At 42.0% G+C, this 21,231-nt stretch overlaps 2 protein-coding genes across 9 annotated transcripts in view; one reads left to right on the plus strand and one right to left on the minus strand.

Annotated features, from left to right (window-relative positions):
- The window catches only part of LOC122490938 (atherin-like), a 97,903-nt gene that overhangs the window by 62,193 nt on the left and 14,479 nt on the right, over nt 1-21,231 (minus strand). The gene's annotated exons all lie outside the window — the stretch shown is intronic.
- The window catches only part of LOC122491270 (amyloid beta precursor protein), a 279,513-nt gene that overhangs the window by 51,194 nt on the left and 207,088 nt on the right, over nt 1-21,231 (plus strand). For all 8 annotated transcript variants that reach the window (XM_043593800.1, XM_043593801.1, XM_043593802.1 and 5 more), the window contains exon 2: nt 12,339-12,506. In XM_043593800.1, the coding sequence (XP_043449735.1) occupies nt 12,339-12,506 (168 nt within the window). The remainder of the gene's footprint in view (nt 1-12,338; nt 12,507-21,231) is intronic.

The raw sequence follows: 21,231 nt of genomic DNA on the forward strand, positions 1-21,231 counted from the left end.
AAAATTTTTAATTTACATTAATTACAGTGAAATCAAATGAAAAATCGAGTATCTTCCATTCAAACAGCTGGTGTTCACCCTTAACCGGTTCAGGATACTCAACAGTATAGTCATTTTCTTGAGACCTGTGTTAAGTATGTGGTGCCAGAAGGGAGCAAAGGTGTTCGAGGGTACAGGGTAGTAAGGCCCATAGGCTAACAACAGGAAAGACAGCAGAAAAGCAAATCTGGGGAGAGACCAGTGTTCCACAAGCTGTGTGAAGCTGAAATCCAGATTTAGAGGGGGAGGTGCCCAGCTACGAGGGGTTCACACAGAATTTTGTTTGAGCACAAGATCCTACTGCTTTAACCTTCTGAAAACTTCTGACCTCTTCCACCTTCCCACCCCATGGAGCAGCCTCCTCTGAAACTCTGACAGATGGTTTTCCGTCCACCTGAGTGGCTCCGTGATGAGGTGCTCGCCGTCTGCTTGATGTCCCTTCTCAGCCACTCTCCATCACTGTTGTCATATTGATAGACTTGTCCTTGTGATGTTCCTTCAGATGTTGGCTTCCAGGTTTATCTTTTCTTATTTTCTCTAAAGTTGCCTGATTGGGGGGCGCCTGGATGGCTCGGTCGGTTGAGCAGCCAGCTTCGTCTCAGGTCATGATCTCACAGGTCATGAGTTCGAGCCCCGTGTCGGGCTCTGTGTTGACAGCTCAGAGCTTAGAGTCTGCTTCAGATTCTGTCTCTGTCTCTCTCTCTGCCCCTTCCCTGCTCACGTGTTCTCTCTCCCTCTCCCCTCTCTCTCAAATATAAATACACATTAAAAAAAATAAATTAAAAAAAAAGTTGTCCGATTGGGGCACCTGGGTGGCTCAGTGGGTTAAGCATCTGACTCTTGGTTTCGGCTCAGGTCATGATCTCGTGGTTTGTGAGTTCAAGCTCCTGTAAGGTTCTGCACTGACAGCTCAGAGACTGGGATTATCTCTCCCTTGCTCTCTGCTCCTCTCCTGTGCGCTCTCTCTCTCTCTCTCTCTCTCTCTCTCTCTCTCTCTCTCAGAAAAATATTTTAAAAATTATAAAAGAAAATAAAGTTCCCGAATAAAATTTTGTTTCCCTTGTCAACCTTAAAACTAAACCAGCAAAATGGGTTCATTTGGGAATAGCAGAGGAATTGCATCTTGGGACACACAAGCTGTGGCAAACCAAAGGAGATCAAAGGACGGGAACTGTTACTTCATATAGAGAAAAGGGGGAAGTTGGGAGGGGCTGCTTTGAGTAAAAGTCCTTCGAAGGAAAGCAAGAGTTCGGAGTGGTGGTTTCTCAGTGGCTGAGCTGGGGAATTTTCTTATTGGCTGCGCTTGTTGCTAGGCGAGGAGAAATTCCTCCTCCTGCTGGGGTAGCAAAGTAAGCTTTTTCCTGTTGGGCATGCGAGGTTCCTCTCTTCCTGTCCGTCTGCAATTGAAGACTATCCATAGTGTGTTGGTTAGACCTCTCCTTTCTGGCCTTCCGACTCAGTTTTAAATGAGGTGTCCTTTATTCAATTGCACACCCTTTGGAGGAATCTTTTTAAAAAAGTTTTTTTAATGTTTGTCTAAAAATGTGAATATGTCCTTGTAGATGTGAATTGGCACAGCAAGATTTGCCATGATCATCCGGAGCCTTGTATTTGTAAAACATAAAAAAAAGTGAGTTAGCTTGTTCCCCCGCCCCCCCCCCCTTTCATTTTCATGTCTTAAAACCTTTGGAAGTTTTTCTTGCAGAACTGCTCCCCAGCTGTGCCTTTCCTGTCCTGCACTTACTTCAAAGAATTATTTCAAGCAAAAATACAGGATATTGTATATACTTAAAAAATTCAGTTTGAAAAAGTTTCTACCTTCTGAAATAATTTTGAGCCCTGATTCTATTACTTAGAATGTACTATCAAATACATGCCTGTATAAGTTTCTGTTGCAACAATAATGGTGCAAAGCCACAACCCACCCCAAAATTCAGTGGCTTAAAATAATAACCGTTTTAATGTAGCTCGGGCCTATGGGTCCACTGATCTTGGCTGAGTTTGGACAGATTTGGTAGAAAATAGTAAAACTTAGGAAATTGAACATGTATAGAATTGTTCTTGTGTCAAAAATGGAGAGGCGTACTCTCTCTCTCTCTCTCTCTCTCTCAAAAAGAAATGAACATTAAAAAAATTAAAAAACAAAACAAAACCGGGGCACCCAGGTGGCTCAGTCAGTTAAGCATCTGACATTTTGAGGTTCATGAGTTCAAGCCCCGAGTCAAGATCTGTGCTGACAGTTCAGAGCCTGGAGCCTGCTTCTGATTCTGTGTCTCCTCTCTCTCTGCCCCTCCCCCACTCTCTCTCTGTCTCAAAAATAAGTAAAACATTAAAAAAAAATTTTTTTTAATACAATGAAGAGGAGTAATAGAATTTAAATGTTCTGTGTTGCATCATGTACTGAACGCTCATGTGCCCTAGCTGTCAGAACTAGTAGAAATTATACTGGAAAACTGTCCATTTGTTATCATCAAATTTCTTCACAATGAATGTCATTCAAACCAGCATCTATGAGAAGCCCAGTTTCAAGGTCTTCCAGCTGGTTAGCAATAGGACTTAAATGCATTAAGTCTAGAATGAGAATTTAACGAAGCACTGTCATGTGAAATTTCCTTTAATTGATCTCCATCAGTAAACCACGTGTGTGTGCATGCGTATTTACTGCTATCCCTAGCTAGCCGGATAGTATGTTTATATACAGGGATATGCATATATCCCTGAAAATATGGATGAAGTAAGGTAAGGATGGATGCGCATACGTTAACAGTTGGAATGTTGGGGATTCTGGGCCCCTGCTTTGTAGATTCAGTTGGCTGCTTCCGACTTAAGGAAAGAACAAATTTAGGAGGAAGTTTTCATTTGCATTTCAAGGGAGATTCCAAACATTACGCTAGGTTCTAGTAATTTAAATTTAAGAAATGCAGATTAAACACTTACACTGTGGATTTGCTCCCCCCTTTTACTTCCTCGAAGAATAATATTGTAAAAAGCCGGTAACAAAGAACCACAAAATATTACTGCCATCGTGGGAAAAAGTTGTTTGAAAATAATATTCAAGATTTAAAAATAAAAAAGGCTTTGAGAACCAGTAGAAGGGATGCCAGCTGGCTTAGTATGAAGAAAAGCAAGCATAGGCTGTAGAGTAACAGACTTGATTAGACTCCGAGGCAGGTTTTGAGCTTTTCTGATTATTTAAGCAGATGTGAAAGGGACTATCTCGGTTTTTCTCAGTCAAATGAGATCATGAAAGGAAAGGCCTAAGTAGATGCTTTGATTTTTGCCCCTTCCCCTTTTCCTATCTCCCGGTTCACAAGGTCAAGGCTGATAAGACAGCAATGCTGAGTGAAAATAGTATAAAGATGTGATAACTGTGTGTTTTTTGTTGGGCGACTATATAAAAAATACCAGTGAAACTTACAAGGAAAGACTGAATTAAAGGGATAAACGATTTCTACATCAAAATGACCTTAAAAAGAATTTTTGAGGGGCACCTGGGTGGCTCAGTCAGTTAAGCGTCCGACTTCAGCTCAGGTCATGATGTCACAGTCTGTGGGTTTAAGCCCCGCGTTGGGCTCTGTGCTGACAGCTCAGAGCCTGGAGCCTGCTTCAGATTCTGTGTCTCCCTCTCTCCCTGCCCCTCCCCTGCTCATGCTCTGTCTCTCTGTGTCTCAAAAATAAATAAAAACATTTTTAAAAAATTTAAAAAAATTTTTTTGACTATTACCAATGTAAGTACATTAGACAAATATAGGGCATAGTATATATGATCTATATGGTATATGTAAGCATGCAGTCTAAATATACTACATATCAAATATAAAACATTTACTGGGGCGCCTGGGTGGTGCAGTCGGTTAAGCGTCCAACTTCAGCCAGGTCACGATCTCGCGGTCCTTGAGTTCGAGCCCCGCGTCAGGCTCTGGGCTGATGGCTCAGAGCCTGGAGCCTGTTTCCGATTCTGTGTCTCCCTCTCTCTCTGCCCCTCCCCCGTTCATGCTCTGTTTCTCTCTGTCCCAAAAATAAATAAAAAACATTGAAAAAAAAATTAAAAGAAAAAACATTTACTGTTTAGGACTAAATGGGCATTAATTAGATAGTTATGTTTTAGGCATATAGTTTGATTGCCATCTATGAAGCGCTACTTTTTTTTAAATTCCAGTATTATAGCTGTTCTAGACAATGGACATCACTCTTTCTTGGGCCTGCCTAAAATTCATGCTTTAAATGTTGATAATTTAATTTCATGGGTACTGAATAACAAAGGTTTCTGTTGAGAGAGCTCCTAATACTGGCCACAAGCAGCAAGAATTATTTACTGGACTTGCTATGAAATGGAAGGGGCTTGGGGCCTGGTTTAGAATATCCGTCTTTTGGGCAGAGAGAAAAGCTTGATATTGTCGAATGACAAAACTAAAACATTTTAGGTTATGAGTTTGATGTCCTTCAAAAGAAAAGAGCCCATGAATTGGGGGAGCACTGTGTTCCCAGGGATTTGGGGAAAGAAAGAGTTTTAAAGAGCTTTAGAAGAGGCAATCCGGAAACAGGCATAATTGGCCGAAGTGGGAAATTTCCTTATAAAGCTAGCAGGTCCTCTTTTCGAAGGTGAAGTAAACTAGCTAAAGCTTAGTTGGCACATTGTGAATGGTGTACGTTAAAATTCCCGGACAGGTGTTTTCCCTTAAGTGCCGGCTGATTTAGGTTTAGATTTGTGCTGTGGGCCCCAGCCACTGGGGTGGTCTCCATTGTGTGGGTCCCTATATGAGAACTAACTTTATCCATATCAACAGAGACGATGTACTCATCAAAGAGGGATAACTTGTCATTTGAAGCCAGGTCAACAGTGTTCCAAAAAGAATGTCAGATTTTGGGGTGCCTGGGTGGCTCCGTCTTTTAAGCGTCTGACTCTTGATCTCGGCTCAGGTCTTACATCAGGGTCATGAGTTTAAGCCCTGTGTTGGACTCTGAGCTGGGCATGAAGCCTACTTAAAAAAAAAAAAAAAAGTCAAATTTCAAGGAGTGAAATCTGCAGATTAGTTCTCAGAAAGAATCTTTTCTGTCTTGAGGCAAATCATTGTTAGCCTGAAACTGGAGATCTGAAATAATTGTGCAGCAGACGGTGGGTGTAATGAATTCGTCTGCTCTCCACACAGGTAGATCAAAACTGTGTACAGTTTCTATAATCACATTTCGTTTTTCTGTATGCGTTGACTGGCCTCTCCGTTCTTTCCTTCGGCAAATACATGCACCCACACACAGGGGGCAAAAGCTAGGAAAATTTCAATTTTCAGTTTTAATTTGAGAATCATCCTAGTCATGTAAACAAAACCTTGATGGAGTAGGCCCAACCCCCACCCTTTGGTCTTCGTGACACTGTGGCCTCAGATGAATCCTTATCAGAGCCTTTTCCTTCTCTTTAGAATTGGAATGGGTGGGGGCGCCTGGGTGGCGCAGTCGGTTAAGCGTCCGACTTCAGCCAGGTCACGATCTCGCGGTCCGTGAGTTCGAGCCCCGCGTCAGGCTCTGGGCTGATGGCTCAGAGCCTGGAGCCTGTTTCCGATTCTGTGTCTCCCTCTCTCTCTGCCCCTCCCCCGTTCATGCTCTGTCTCTCTCTGTCCCAAAAATAAATAAAAAACGTTGAAAAAAAAGTTTTAAAAAAAGAATTGGAATGGGTGATTTTACAGATTCTTCAGTTCTAGGAATCTTAATTTCAATGTCCTGTTGCCCTCTTTCAGACACAAAATGGGCAATTGCGGATGTTATGGTTCTGCTTATGATTTTGGGGGGGGGCATTTCAAGGGACTAGTCTTTTCCTTTGGAGAATGCGAATTTGTTTATGTTAAGTGTAAACGCACTGCATTTCCCTTGAAAGGGGTTCACTCTCACATCCCCTCCATTGTGATTCCAGGGAACAGTTATAATTACATTGAACATGGAAAAATCTGAATGTTTTAAAGGTAAACTTAAAGTAATTTTGTGGGGTGTAATTGAGTTATGCCCAGGTTAAGGGAAAACTGTGTTTACGTGAGGAAACCTTGCATGTGAGAGAAATGGTGTCGCTGTGTGCTTTTAAAAAGATACCGTACAAGAATCCGGGGCCCCCGGGGGAAATCGTGAACTGATTAAATAGGACGGTATGAGGCTGGCCATTCAGACCAGTGAGAAGTCCGTTTCAATGCAGAAACCAGATGGTTTTCATTAGCCACAACCCCTAAAATTACATAAATCCACGGATGCAACTAAGCTATGGATCCCTGCCCTCTCCTTGCCAAGCAGGACTTTTCAGCCAGCAAAACAGAGCGTTCCTTGTTCCCTTCCCCTTTCAGTCAGGACTGCGTGGGAGCATGTCTGCCAAGCCAGCTCTATAAGGAATTTTGATCTCCTTGATGATAATAAAGAGAGAGACTTTTTTGGGAAAGGGAACACCCGGTGTGAAAGACTGCAGGGGACCTTGTTGGAGAAGCTGGCTTTGCCCTTGCAATGTCCATCAGTTCTTGGTGTAGGTTTCCAGGTTCACCTCCACCGATGGGCTAAACTAGGTAAATATGTTTCTCTCTGTTTAATTTCCCTGTAAGCCCTTTTAAACCCCTTTTCTAGCTAACTTGCTTTGAAAGTCCATTTTCACTTCAGGATCCTATATATTAAGGCCCTACAGTATTTTTCTGGTAGCCAAGGATTGTTTTTAAAAGATTTACAGCATTTTTAGGTCGTTAGGTCTCTGTCGTTCAGACATTCTGTGACAGGCTGTTGCTTTTGAGGCAGCGTGTGGATGCACCTTTGTTTTAGCCAGTTATTTTGTTCATTGTCACCGAACACTGTTTTCCCATGGGAAAGCGTCTCTGGTCTTATGATGTCAGTGGAAAGTCATTCCATTTACAAGAATTATCTTCATTTTCAGTCTCTCAGAAATGCGTGCACCACGAATGGCCAATTATGCCAGGGTTCCAGTCTTGTAGGTGTTACCTTGGATTTCCACAAAGTAACCTTAAGTTACCTTAGTGTTCAAATGAAAACAAAATTAAAATATAATCATTATTTAAGTGGCTGTATTTCCTATCTACTAGAATTTTGTATTTCTTTTCTGTTTAAAGGAGTAAAGTTTTTTTTTAAATTAATTAATTGTTTATTTACTTTGAGAGAAGAGTGTGTGCACATGCAGGGGAGGGGCAGAGAGAGAGGGGGGAGGAGAGAGAGAGAACCCCAAGCAGGCTCTGCACATCAGTGCAGAGCCCGACATGTGGCTTGCACCCACAGACCTTGAGATCATGACTTGAGCCAAAACCAAGCGTTGGACACTTCACCGACTAAACCACCCAGGCACCCCAAAAGGAGGAATATTTATTTTAGGATGACTTTGACAGAATATGCATTTTCACTGGCAGCAAATGACTTCCTCTAGGACCAGATGATTTCAGTGTTAAGACTGCCCATGTTAACAGGTCCTGAATTGGGCGTTGTGTATAATTTAATAAGCCACTTTTTAAGGCTTCATTCAGAAAAAGGGATTTGAGTAAAACTGTCAGGCCCTTAGATGATGGCTCAGTATTCTCTCCTGTGTGACCATCTTGGCTGGCGATGGTTTCCCTCTGGCTGGATACCAGAGAGGGGACTGCTTTTGGCAGCCGGGCTTTGTTTCTTAAATCCGTTATTTAATGCAGGTGAGGATCCTTATGGGTCATTCTTCTTTTAATTAACAGAGCCAGGAAAATGTTACTTAAAACATGGAATTCTTTGCAGGTGGGCTTCGATAAGAAGAGAAAAGCTTCTTGTTCTGTTTGCATTTCCCAGCTAATTGCTGTGATCCCGTACACAGCTGGTATTGCTTTGGGAGAGAATTTTTGCCCGAGAAACGTGTTTCTGTGAATTGAGTATTAATTTGTGAAGGGCCTCTTGTAATGTCAAATGTAACAGATGTATACATACCGCCAATTTTGTAATTTCTAGTATAATAATTTGCCCTAATTATTGAGGAATCAGTTTGAACTATTAAACAATGTCCACCGTCAGCAAATGGAGCATGTTAATGGTCATGACTCACCATAGTTATTTTTTAAAGTTAAGATTAGATCTCATCTGGGGGCATGTGGGTGGCTCAGTTAAGCATCCGACTTTGGCTCAGGTCACGATCTCGTGGTTTGTGAGTTCAAGCCCCACATTGGGCTCTCTGCTGTCAGTATAGAACCTTCTTCAGATCCTCTGTCTCCCTCTCTCTGCCCCTCCCCTGCTTGCTCTTTCTCTCTCTCAAAATAAATAAATGCATATTAAAAAAAAAAAGATTAGATCTCATCTAATGGAAAATCCAAAAGGAACTGAAACACGTATCTTCTGGCCTTAACTGCCGTTGTTCAATGAAAGAGATCATAAGGCAATTAAAAATGTTTTCCAGTAATATGATAGAGCCATAATCCATTCATTTGAGATGTGAGAAAGATTACCACCATTTGGTAGTGGGCTTGTGCAAACACACGCCGATGGCCTCAAAACAACTATAAAGTCAGAAAGAGGGAAGGATGACGAAGTGCAGAATGGAAGAAATAAAAAAGAAGAAGTCAAGGTAGGAACAAAGGAAACACATCTACTCAATGTGTTTGTCCCGTAGGATGACGTTGTCTCAGCCTGCCAGGGACTTTCCCAGTTTCAGCACTTAAAAGTCTTGCATCCTGGAAACCCCACAGTCCCAGGCCAACTGGGGTGGGTGGACACCCTGTTGTCAAGGCAAGGACTTGGCCTGATTTACCGCTTTGTTCCCAGAACTAGTTCAGTGCCCGGCCCGTGTTGGGTCCTCATAAAGAAATGTTAATTGCTGTCCTTTACAACTGTTGTGGTTGCATTAGAGTCGCCTCTCTGCAGCGAGGGGTTCAAAGAGATCATGAAGACTTTTGTAAGGAAGGTAGAAGAGAAGCGACGCCCCCCTGTCTTTAGGAATGTCTTCTGCTATGGAATTGCAGGCTTGTGAGTTAGTAATGGGATAATCAAAGGGGTAAGGAGACCTCGGATCATTCCAACAGAGTCCGAGGGAAAAGACTCACAAGGAAGAATTCGTCAATGGCAAAGAAGTTGAAAAGCAACAGGTACTGAAGAAAAATCCTATCTGGTTTCTGCAGAGGTCCTACGCAACCTTTGAGAAGGCAATCTGAGTTGATGGGTGGAATGTAAAGCAGACAGCAGGGGGTCTACGGGGCAGGCGAGGAGGTGGTGTCGGTGAGTGTTGAAATCACCAGCTCATACAATTTGTTGGAAGAAATGGGAGGAAGATAGTTCTTCTAGAGAAGGGACAGGGGAATGACGGCCCGTTGGCCGAATCTGGCGGACTGCCTGCTTTGTAAATGCAGTTTTGTTGTGAAACAGCCACACCCATTTGCGTGTTGTCCGAGGGTTGAGTCGTCACAGCACAGACTGGCTCACAAAACGTAAGATATTTACTATCTGGCCCCCAGCAGAAGAAATTTTATTCACCCTCTGCTCTGGAGGATAAGAGAATGGAGGAAGTTTTGTGGGGGTTTTTTTGTTGGTTTTTTTTTTTTTTTTTTTTTGTCGTTTGCTTTTTTCAGTAGAGGAGATCAAAGGCTATTTGTGGATGCCTCGTGGGGCTGGAAAAGAAAGAGCTTGTTAGGTATCTGCTGCTGTGTAGCAGGTTACCCCAAACTTAATGATTTAAAAAAAAAACAAACAAAACAAACATTCAGTCTCTCAGTTTCTGTGGGTCAGGAATTTGGGAGTGTCTTCTGGGTGGTTCTGGCTCCAGGTTTCAGTCATGCCAGCCAGGACTGCAATCATGAAGGCTTGATGTGGCTGTAGGCTGTTGACACGGAGGCCTTGGTTCCACATCTCATTACGTGGGCCCCTCCGTAGAGCTGCCTGAATGTCAGCACAACATGGCAGCTGACCTTCTCCCAACGCGAGGGATCCCAGAGAGCAAGAAAGACACCGGGGTGCCTTTTTTGACCTTTCCTTGAAAGTCACATATTACTTTTTGCCATATTCTATTTGTTGCACAGACAGACTTCTACGCATTAGGGGATAGCACTGACAAGAGCTTGAACACCAGGAGGCAGGGATCCTTGGGGGCCTTGTTGGAGGCCGGCTGCCACAGGGAGAGAAAGTGGCCCTGAAGTGTTCTTGAGGAGAAGGTACAGAATGAAGGGCACTTTTACTGGCGAGGATGTAGAAGCCTGTAGTGAACAGATTGTGGAGAGTCTGAGGTACAGAGAAATTTTGAGCCAGCAAGGGGGAAATTCATTCAATAAAATAATTACCAACTGTGCTGGGGGATCAATAGTCTCTCTCTTCAGTTAGAGATAAGTTACCAAGATTCTGCTCAGACTGGAGATCTTGGGGACAAGGAATGAGTTGGAGCAGAGTAAAGTATCATGGGGAATCCAGTGGTGATTTCATTACTAGATTGTACATGCCCTGAAGGCGAGGCTTATATTTTACGTACGAATAAGTAAATTTTATATATTAAAAATATCTTTATAACCTTCATAGTCTCTAATACAGGGCCTTACCTATAGGTGCCTGATTATTGTTTGCCTTTCTTGCAGTGTCATTATCTTCCTCCTTACTTCAAAAAAATTGGCAAAATTTGTATTCTGATTTTTAGAATCAAGGTTTTGAACTTCCTCCTATGCCGTCAGGAAAGCTGTGAAACTTAACTTTGTGGAGCATTCTCCTTAGACTGCTTTTTGCATCTGTTGGAGAATGAGCCTCCCAGGTTCCGGCTTAGAAATTGTGGGAGGTGTGCAAGGGGCCCAGCTCTTCTTGTTGATGACCCGATGCCGTGGCCTCAGCTGCTGTTTTGTTCCATCTGGCAATGTCGAGGCCAAATTCTGTTTGGTATGCCTTACAGAGTACAATTAGACATGGAGAAAATGTTACCTGAAATATGATTCTAGAGATTCTGCCAGGAGCTCTTGCACTCAGGTCTGTGATGGGTCTCAGCTGGGTTCAGTGCAAGATTGTTTTTTTCTTTTTTAAACAACAGATCTTCTGCTGTGGTTGGACAAAATATATATGAAGATGACTAGAACGGACAGATGTTTGGTCTATTTTTACATTTCTGTGGGAAGAAATGTCAAGAAGCTATTTCTTAACTGAAATCTCTCAGTGCAATTTTAGTATTTTGTTTTTTATTCCCTCCTGTGAACAATTTTTAGAAATGATACGCTTTATTATAGAATCCTCCAGTCCTTGGCTGCATGAATGGCTTCTGGTGGCAGTTAACTCTTCTCGACACGGGTCTCACACGCTTCCTCAGCAGCTGGCTTTAACAAAGGAGGAATTACTTTGCTTAATGTGTCTTTTGATTCCCTGGTTTCAAATAACGCTTTTACTCCTGTGGATTTATTTATTTTTTTATCCCTCGCTGTTATCTCTCTTCTTGGAGTTTCAGAACGTCCATTTTCCCTTTTTAAAATATTTATATGAAAAAAAAATTTTTTAATGTTTATGTGAAGGTAATACCTGTGCACAGAAGGCTTTGGAAATACAGAAGGGCAACCTTTTCCTTTATTTTGGGCAAATGGTATATTGCCTCCAGTGGTAATGGCCAAGACCTACTAAGAGCTTACTACACAGCAGATACTCTGGCAAGACTCGGAGAGTTTGCATCCTTCCATAGCAAATTTGGGGAGATGAGACTCGAGCACCCTTAATCTATTCTTAAGACCTGAGAGAGTGATAACCAGAGAATCTTCTGGGGAAAACCATTGGAATGGCTGACATATTCAGTCACATTTGTGCATGGCAAATTCTACAGTAGTTTTTATGTTCAAACGATCGTAATGTCCACTTGCTAGCTAATAAGCACACTAACACCATGGCGTCTGCTCCAGGAGGCACTGTACAACCTTATTCTTAGACCTGGTCATCAGGCAGGGACTTGGCATTGTTCTTTGTGTGAGTCCGTTGGAGATAATTAGGAAAATATGGTTTCCTTCAGGGTGATTATATTTATTTCAGAAAAACACCTTATTTTATTTTCAGAACCTTTTCAAGAGGCACGGCAAAATCTGCTGTGGGGAATCGCATACACTTTTCAGTGAATACATTCTTCTCCGTCTTGTTAATTCCTGTGTTTCAGTGTGAAAAAAGCACTATATTGTAGGTGGCTGGAGATGAAGGTAACACACATTCTACTTCACTCAAAGGAACGTTGAAGGCAAGGCTAATCCCTGCTTGGAGGAATCTCCGAAAGCGAGAATAAACTATTTTTGGTACCGCTCTGTGCCATGTACCACCCTTCCCCAACCCCATCCGCGGAGCTGTGGATTTGGATAACTAACCTAAACTTCTTTTTTTAGGTGCCCACTGACGGCAATGCTGGCTTGCTTGCGGAACCCCAGGTTGCCATGTTCTGTGGCAAGCTGAACATGCACATGAACGTGCAGAATGGGAAGTGGGAGTCCGATCCATCGGGGACCAAAACGTGCATCGGCACCAAGGAAGACATCTTGCAGTATTGCCAAGAAGTAAGTCCCTTCTGAGAGCCAGCGATTCTTGTGGGGTCACACGCGTTCGGTGTTTTTTTTTTTTTACTTTAACTTCTTAAATATTTATGTTTTGTCTCTTGTAGTAACGATCTTGGTTCCTAATGATCCACTATACTATTTTTTTTTTAAGTTTATTTATTTTGAGAGAAAGAGACTGAGAGAGCGAGTGGGGGAGGAGCAGAGAGAGAGAGGGAGACAGAGGATCCCAAGCAGGCTCCGTGTTGTCAGCGCAAAGCCCAATGCGGGGCTCCAACACATGAACCCTGGGATCATGTCCTGAGCTAAAAACAAGAGTTGGGCGCTTAACCAATTGAGCCACCCAGGCGCCCCTCACTATGCTAATATATTTACTTGCTTTGCCATATATAATATGTATAAATTTTTTAAAAAATTAGGATGTCAGGGGCGCCTGGGTGGCTCAGTCAGTTGGGTGTCCGACTTCGGCTCAGGTCATGATCTCCTGGTTTTTGAGTTCGAGCCCCACATCGGGCTCTGTGCTGACAGCGCCGAGCCTTGAGCCTGCTTCTGATTCTGTGTCTCCCTCTCTCTCTGCCCCTCCCCCACTCGCTCCCTCTCTCTCTCTCAAAAATAAATAAACATTAAAAAAAATTTTTTTAATTATGCTATCATATTACAACCATCAATAAACCAACTGAGTAAAGTTTAAGGTATCTTGGCACTCCATTTATCTTTAGAATGTATCTCATTATGACTTTACAGATTTACAGATAATGTTGTGGGTTTTTTTTAAGTTTATTTATTTATTTTTGAGAATGAAAGAGAGCTTGACGGAATGGCAGAGAGAGAGAGAGAGACAGAGAATCCCAAGCAGACTCCACACTGTCACCACAGAGCCCAATGTGGGGCTCCAACTCATGAACCATGAGATCATGACCTGAGCTGAAATCAAGAGCTGGTCACTTAACCAGCTGAGCCACCCAGGCGCCCCAAGATAATGTATTTAAAAGTTGGTAGAATTAATTTTCCCTATTTATGTTACCCGTTTGGTATATTTTACTTCTGTTTATCTTCAATTTTAGTTTTTCCCTCCTTATTAATTTTATGTCTTGAAAACATGAAACATTCACATTGCTAAAACTTAGAAACTCTTAAAAAGTTGCCCTTGTCCTCTGTTGATAAACATTTTCATTGTTCCTGATTTATCCTTATAACAAAGAAGGATATATGGTTTTCCTTCTTTTTCTTATAAAAACGGTGCTTTCAGGAAGCATTCATAAAGATTTTCATCCTTTTTGTAATTTTTCTAGTTTACTTTCTATAATTGTATAGGGTATTCTTTCCTTGTTAATTCAGTTTAAAATAACTGGAGTTTGGGGGTGCCTGGGTGGCTCAGTCAGTTAAACGTCCGACTTAAGCTCAGGTCATGATCCTGCAGTTCATGGGTTTGAGCCCTGCATCGGGTTCTGTGCTGACAGCCTAGAGCCTGGAGCCTGCTTCCGATTCTGTGTCTCCCTCTCTCTCTGCCCCTCCCCCGCTCACAATCTGTCTCTCTCTCTCTCTCTCTCTCTCTCTCTGTCTCTCAAAAATAAATAAACATAAAAAAAAATTTAAAAACTGGAGTCCAAGACATTTTATCCCACGCTTCCAGACAATTACCTATTCTAGGTTATGTGGCTGTTTGTGTTTTAAGAACATTTAAAGGAATTAGTCTTATGCCTCTTGGCAACACTTCCTTATCCTTCATAGAAACAGCAGATAACCTGGCAACATTTTCTTTGTTGTATTCTTTTATGTACTAGAAAATTTCCTTTAGTCTTTTTGGATCCAAAATGAGTATTTAATGAAGTATGTGTACGTGTGTGTGTGTATTGTTAATAATATTTGTATTAAAATATGTAATTTTTGGGGCGCCTGGGTGGCGCAGTCGGTTAAGCGTCCGACTTCAGCCAGGTCACGATCTCGCAGTCCGTGAGTTCGAGCCCCGCGTCAGGCTCTGGGCTGATGGCTCAGAGCCTGGAGCCTGTTTCCGATTCTGTGTCTCCCTGTCTCTCTGCCCCTCCCCCGTTCACGCTCTGTCTCTCTGTCCCAAAAATAAATAAACGTTGAAAAAAAAAATTTAAAAAAAAATATGTAATTTTTTACATACATACACAATTTTTTTGGTAGCACTCCAAGGAAGGACAGTCTCTAAATATTAACTCTTCTGTTTTGAGAAGCAAAACTGCATCCATATCATCACAATATATTACATATCAAGTCATTTGTATCTTGAAGAAGTATGAACCATGCTGTAAAAGGATAATTCTTCTAATTTAAGTAAAAGTCACTAATATTTAAGTCTATTATATTTCTTATTAGAAGCATTTATTAAGGGACACCTGGGTGGCTCAGTCGGCTCAGGTCTTGATTTCACGGTTCATGAGTTCAAGCCTGGCGTTGGGCTCTGTGCTGACAGCTCAGATTCTGGAGCTTGCTTCAGATTCTGTGTCTCCCTCTCTCTCTGCCCCTCCTCTGCTCTCTCTCTCTCTCTCTCTCTCTCTCCTTCTCTCAAAAATAAATAAATGTTAAAAAACTTTTTTTTAATTAAAAAAAAAAGCATTTATTAGGGATTGATAAGAAATTAACTTTTGCCCGGATATGGCATTTCTAAAATATACATTTTGGAAAAATAATATTCATATTCTATGAAAGAGTTCCTCTTTGCATTTTAAAAAGTCATCCTCTTGCTTTATCACTCTGGCCCTACATCTAGATTCTGGGTTCCCTGCTGGAGCCTCTGTGCTGTTAAGTAAGTATGCTCTAGTTCAGTTTTGTAATGAGTTATGAGTTGGATAAGTTGGAACTCTGTGCATGCTTATAGGTTTTTCATATCATTTCACTTCTCTTGATACACATAGAGATTATGCATTCGGAATGTTAGATTAATTTTTTTTTTTTTTAAGGCTAGAATTCAGACTCTGTTAATGATGTTGACCACATCATCTTTTTCGGTTGAATGGCTAATTGATGACGCGTCATAGTTTGCGTCTAAAGTTTTCCTCCGTTACTGCCACTTCTGAGTAATCACATGCTTTTGCATTTGTATGATGACCCTGTAAAAATTACTTTTCACGACCCTGAGAACAACCCTTATTCGCTCCCACACCACTTAACGATCCCACTAATGTCTAGCTTCACTTCTTGTCTTAGTCTGTTTTTTGTTCCAGGGCTAAGCCACAGGGTAGTTCTTCTGGGTCCCAGACCTCTGGGTCCCAGATTGTTGTGGCTATGGGACTGGAGAGTAAGTAAGCTTCTTGGTTGTTTCTCGTTTGTCTCACAATTCTGGTATGATTTGCCTGTCTCACCTCACTACCCACAGAGGTCTTCTAAAATGATGTGCGCAGGCCAGAGACTTAAGGTGGTTTAAACAAACATTAGTCCATAGAAGTACGAAAGGGCCAGAACCTTTGACTTGTGAGCCTCTTAATGAATTGGTTTTTCTCCATAACTGCAGGAAGTCATTGGAAGTATTTATTTATTTTTAAAGAAGGGGAAGGATTGTAGATTTGCATTTCAAAAAGTCATGCTTTGTCACTCTGACCCTATATCTAGATTCTCAGTTCCCCACTAGATGCTGTTCAGTAAGGTAACCACTAGCCACATGTGGCCGTTGAGCATTGCCAGTGTGGCTAGTCCAAACTAATGTGTTCTGGAAGTGTAAGATAAATACTGTATTTTAAAGATTTACATGAAAAAAGAATATAAAATGCCACATTAATTTCATACCATTTCATGTTGAAATATTTTGTATATACTGACTTAAACACCATGTGTATGTTTTTAAATTGTAAATGCTATGTTATTAAAATGAATTTCACCTGTTTGTTTTACTTTTTAATGTGGCTGCCAGGGAATTTAAAATTACATAGAAGTATATTTCCATTATATTTCCATTGAACTGTGTGGCCCTCCCCGCTGCCTCATGCCACTAGTGAGTCTGGGCTTAAAGGGTCTCAAATCCCATCATCTGCAAGTGGGAGAGGGAAGCAGAGGTAAGGAGTCCCCCCCAGACCTTCCACCAGAACCTTACTGGTGATTGGGAATCAGGGAGGAAGGCTTGTTTGGGGGGCATTTTTAATACATCTTTCATTAGAAATATTTTATCGCAAGGGGATTATATGAATACCTTTTGAGGGTCCAATGGTCTCTCGCTCCCTCAAACATGTATCTCTGGGCGCTTAAGGAGGTTGTGATACGTGGCACACATGACTTGTTCTTAAAGGGGGATCTAGAGTGGGGCGCCTGGGTGGCTCAGTCGGTTAAGCATCCGACTTTGGCTCAGGTCAGGATCTCACCTTTTGTGAGCTCAAGCCCCATGTCAGGCTTTGTGCTGACAGCTTGGAGCCTACAGCCTGCAGCCTGCTTCGGATTCTGTGTCTTCCTCTCTCTCTGCCCCTTTCCACTTGCGCGCGCTCTCTCTCTCTCTCTCTCTCTCTCAAAAATAAACATTTAAATATTCTTTTAAAAGGGGGATCTAGGGAGAGAGGAGGGCTTGTGGAATACTTTTAGCAACTTAAAAACCGACAATGTTGATGATGCTAATACCAGCTAACTTTTACTGAGCATTAACAAGGTGCTAAGCTACCTTGCTAAGTGCTTGCTCTCATTTTACCCTTATGATGCCTCTGGGGAAGAATCTGGAGAAGAAGCTTGCTAAATTGCACCATTTAAGGAGAACAAGTGAAAGAACGCCATCCATCCGTGGAGGAGGAGCAGTGGCCAGAGACCTAGGAACAGAACTGGGAGCTGTCATGTGCAGGAAGTCAGGCCAGGTTAATTTCTACATGAAGGAAATGATAAGTGCAAGTGTGATGTAGACCAAAAGGCTGAAGTATAAGTTTTGACAGTGCAGAAGCTTGGCTCTTGCAAAATGAACACACATCAAACATTTTATTCAGTTCATTAATGAATGAGGTGACCTGGAAGATGCTAAAACTGGTTCAGATTGACCAGAAGAGATTTAAGTTCCTTTCCGCACAGAGCTCATGTGCAGGTCTACGAAGGGGACCCATCTGACTGGCATTGCATGGGACAGGAAACATTTGCACTGCTGTCCGATGTCTACATCATCTGCCCTTACAGAGCTGTAAAGTAGCCCAGTCAGTTGCAGCCGCAAGTTACTCAGAAGATACACCCTGTAGAATCAGATCTTTTCCCCTCCCGCCCCTGGCTCTCAAAAACCACACCTGCATGTCACTGCTGAGACACCCAGTAATCTCTCTTGCCCATTTCTTTTTAGTTTTTTTTTTTTTTTTTAACGTTTATTTATTTTTGAGAGACAGAGACAGAGAGTGAGTGGGGGGCGGGGGTGGCAGAGAGAGAGGGAGACACAAAATCCGAAGCAGGCTCCAGGCTCTGAGCTGTCAACCCACGAAACCGTGAGATCATGACCTGAACCGAAGTAGGACACTTAACCAACTGAGCCACCCAGGCACCCCTTCTCATGCCCATTTCCAAGTCACAGGTATTGTTTCGTAATAGAACAGTCTTGTAATTGGCATACAGGTCATTGTTGATCTTTATGATAACAATTTCAGTGGAAGAGCCTGGGACAGGTCAATTTGCAAGAAGTTACAGGAAGAATAACATGAATGGATGGTGAGGACATCTGTGAACTCTTTGAGGAAAGACCTAGAGGCAGAGAGCTTGAGGGCAATTCAAGGAAAAGAGAAAAGGCTTTGCTTTTTGTTGTGTCTTTGGTGTTTTCTTAAAGGGAATTAACTTAAAAGCCAAGAGAAGCCTAAGCTAAACTTAGGGGGGAGGGTAGATGTCCACTAAAAGAAAACTAGGCTCAGGTATCTATAGGAATCAAGTAGGGATGAGATCCAGGGGATAAGGTGGAGTCTTAGAAGGAAGAAAAGATGGGAAAATTGTAAGGGTGGGTTAATTAGGCAGTTTCTGTTGCCAGGTGACAGAAACCCACTAAACATTTTACACATGGAGAATATTTTCTGTCACAGATGGGAAGGATTTTGGGGTGTGGTTAGCTTACAGAATTTTTTTGAAAAGGCATCTAAAAAGTGGGTCCTTTGATATGGGCACTGAGATTCAGTGCTGCCTGCAATTTCTCTGTTGGGGGTCTCTCTTGTTTTCTGCTTATCCTTTCTTTGGTGTGTTCACTTTATTTTCTCCTACTAAGATGGGCTTCCTGTAGGAGGCCAGGGAAGATGGCAGCCAGTAGCCCAGGGAGTGTGTTGTCTTAGCTTGGTTTCCCAGCTTGGTTCTGCCATTATGCATTATAATTCCAAGGAGGATTTCTGGTTGGACCAAAAAAGCAGGACCTACCTGTGTGTCAGTTACCGTATCTGCAAGGACTCAGTGCTTGTAGACTGGGACTGGTCCACCTTGGCCTTGAAGGCATGTGGCCTGTTTGACATCCCAACCAGATGGAACGGGGAGAGGGGCTTTTGCCAGGAAAAGGGTGAAGAGTGAGTGGCATGGGGATGAAATAGAAGAATGGCCATAGTCCCAACATAACGGACTTAGAAAGATGCAGTGCATTAGACAAGTTATAGGCTTGGAGAGTAGGCAGCTGAGAGAATTCATAGTGTATCACGACTGTAACTGGCTTTTGAGAAACCGTGGGAGGTTAGAGAGATGGTCACTCAGAACTTTTAAACAGCGTTTGGCGTTTTCTTATTGAGTGGTGCATCCTGAACTATCCGGAATATTCCTCATTGATGTTTTAAGGTCTTCCTGCCACTTCTCGCTTTGTAGGTGTTCTGATAGTTTGCTTTTATAATTTGAAGTAAAGAATAGTTCTCTTTTGTAGGATTGAATTTTTTCCGTATTGTTGGAAAATAGTTCTTTTCCTTTATTCCTTTTTTTGACTCCCATGTTTTTGTTTTAGGCAGTATTGAATGTTTTTTTTTTTTTTTCTTGCTAGGAACGCCAAGAGAAATATTCACAATTTTCTATCTCCTCAATTTTTCTGTCTCCTCACAGGGTTTATAAGTTACAGTAATTTATTATTTTCGAAGTTGTAATACTACAGTCTGTTTCATTGCCATAATAATCACAGTGGCAGGTTCTTTTTTTTTGTTTTTTTAATTTTTTTTAACGTTTACTTATTTTTGAGACAGAGAGAGACAGAGCATGAACAGGGGAGGGGCAGACAGAGGGAGACACAGAATCTGAAACAGGCTCCAGGCTCTTAGCTGTCAGCACAGAGCCCGACGCGGGGCTCGAACTCACAAACCTCGAGATCATGACCTGAGCCGAAGTCGGCCGCTTAACCAACTGAGCCACCCAGGCGCCCCAGCAGGTTCTGACTTTAACTGGGTTCATTGTTGATAACGAATCCTTCCACCAAAGTATCTCTATTCCTATATTATTATTTTTGTTGGATGACCATTATCTTGGTTATTTCTAACTGCTTATTGAACAATGGCTTAGTTTAGAGTTAGAAATGGCATTATTTGTTCAGCATCACGAAGATATTTATCCACTGTATTCTGACATCTATCATTGTCCAAATGCCTTTTTTTAAAACATAAGCAGAAACCAATACTATTAGTTACCGTTTACAGTGCTACTCATTTCCTGATTATTTTTCTCCTGATAGCGATGAGTAATTTTTTTCTTTATGTTCTCAGTCCCTCTTGTGACCAAAACACAGATGTTTTAGAGACAGCTGGCTGATTCGGAGAGGCAGCTGTTAGCAGTCTGTGGTCCGATGACAAGACGAAACCGACTGAACTCATGACCATGACCTCATTTTGACCTTTTGCTAACCAATTTAACTCACTTGTTAAATTTATTCTTCTAATGGGTTGCGTGTATAGCTGCACAGTGTATGTGTTGATGCTTCGTTTAATGTCACATGTCAAATAGTATTATTTCTTTTTTATTAAAAAAAAAATTTTTTTTTAATGTTTATTTATTTTTGAGAGAGAGAGAGAGAGACCGAGCACGAGCGGGGGAGGGTCAGAGAGAGAGGGAGACACAGAATCCGAAACAGGCTCCAGGCTCTGAGCTGTCGACACAGAGCCCGATGCGGGGCTTGAACTCAAAAACCACGAGATCATGACCTGAGCCGAAGCCGGACACTCAACCGACTGAGCCACCCAGGCACCCCCAAATAGTATTATTTCGATGGGGAATTATCTAGTCCATGTCCTTCGTATTCTCGTGTTCCTCTCAATTTGTGTTCCCTGCTCTTGGTTGTTTTGTTATCAATATTGTCATTTTTGCCTCCTGATTTCTTCAGCAATATCCTTGTTCAAGAGCAAGATTAGGCACATAAAGTAAAAGTTGAGTCTTTTATTTTTGTACCTGGTTAAAACCCCTTATGCAGTTTGATTGGGAAGATAGTTTGAAACTTGGGGTTTAAGCTGAGTATTTGTTTCATCTGTATTTTATCCCAAATCATCCATTCTTGGTACCCATAAATGCCCTGTTTTCTCTAATCATAATAGTTACCCTTCAAATCTTTGCATTTCTTTACTTCCTTTTTGTTTGTTTGTTTTATTAACATGGTCAGTACTATTTGAGGATTTTCTTTCATTTCTTCATCAAATATGTATTGAAGACTGCAATGCACTGAATGTTTGTATCTGTCCCCCCCCCCCCCCCCCCCAATTTCATATGTTGAAGCCCTAACATCCAAGGTGATGGTAGTTGGAGGTAGGGCCTTTGGAAGCTAATTAGGGCTAGATGAGGTCGTGAGGGTGGGGCCTCATGATGGGATCAGCGTCCGTAGACG

The sequence above is a fragment of the Prionailurus bengalensis genome, chromosome C2 (genome assembly GCF_016509475.1).
Source record: "Prionailurus bengalensis isolate Pbe53 chromosome C2, Fcat_Pben_1.1_paternal_pri, whole genome shotgun sequence".
Lineage (NCBI taxonomy): Eukaryota > Metazoa > Chordata > Mammalia > Carnivora > Felidae > Prionailurus > Prionailurus bengalensis.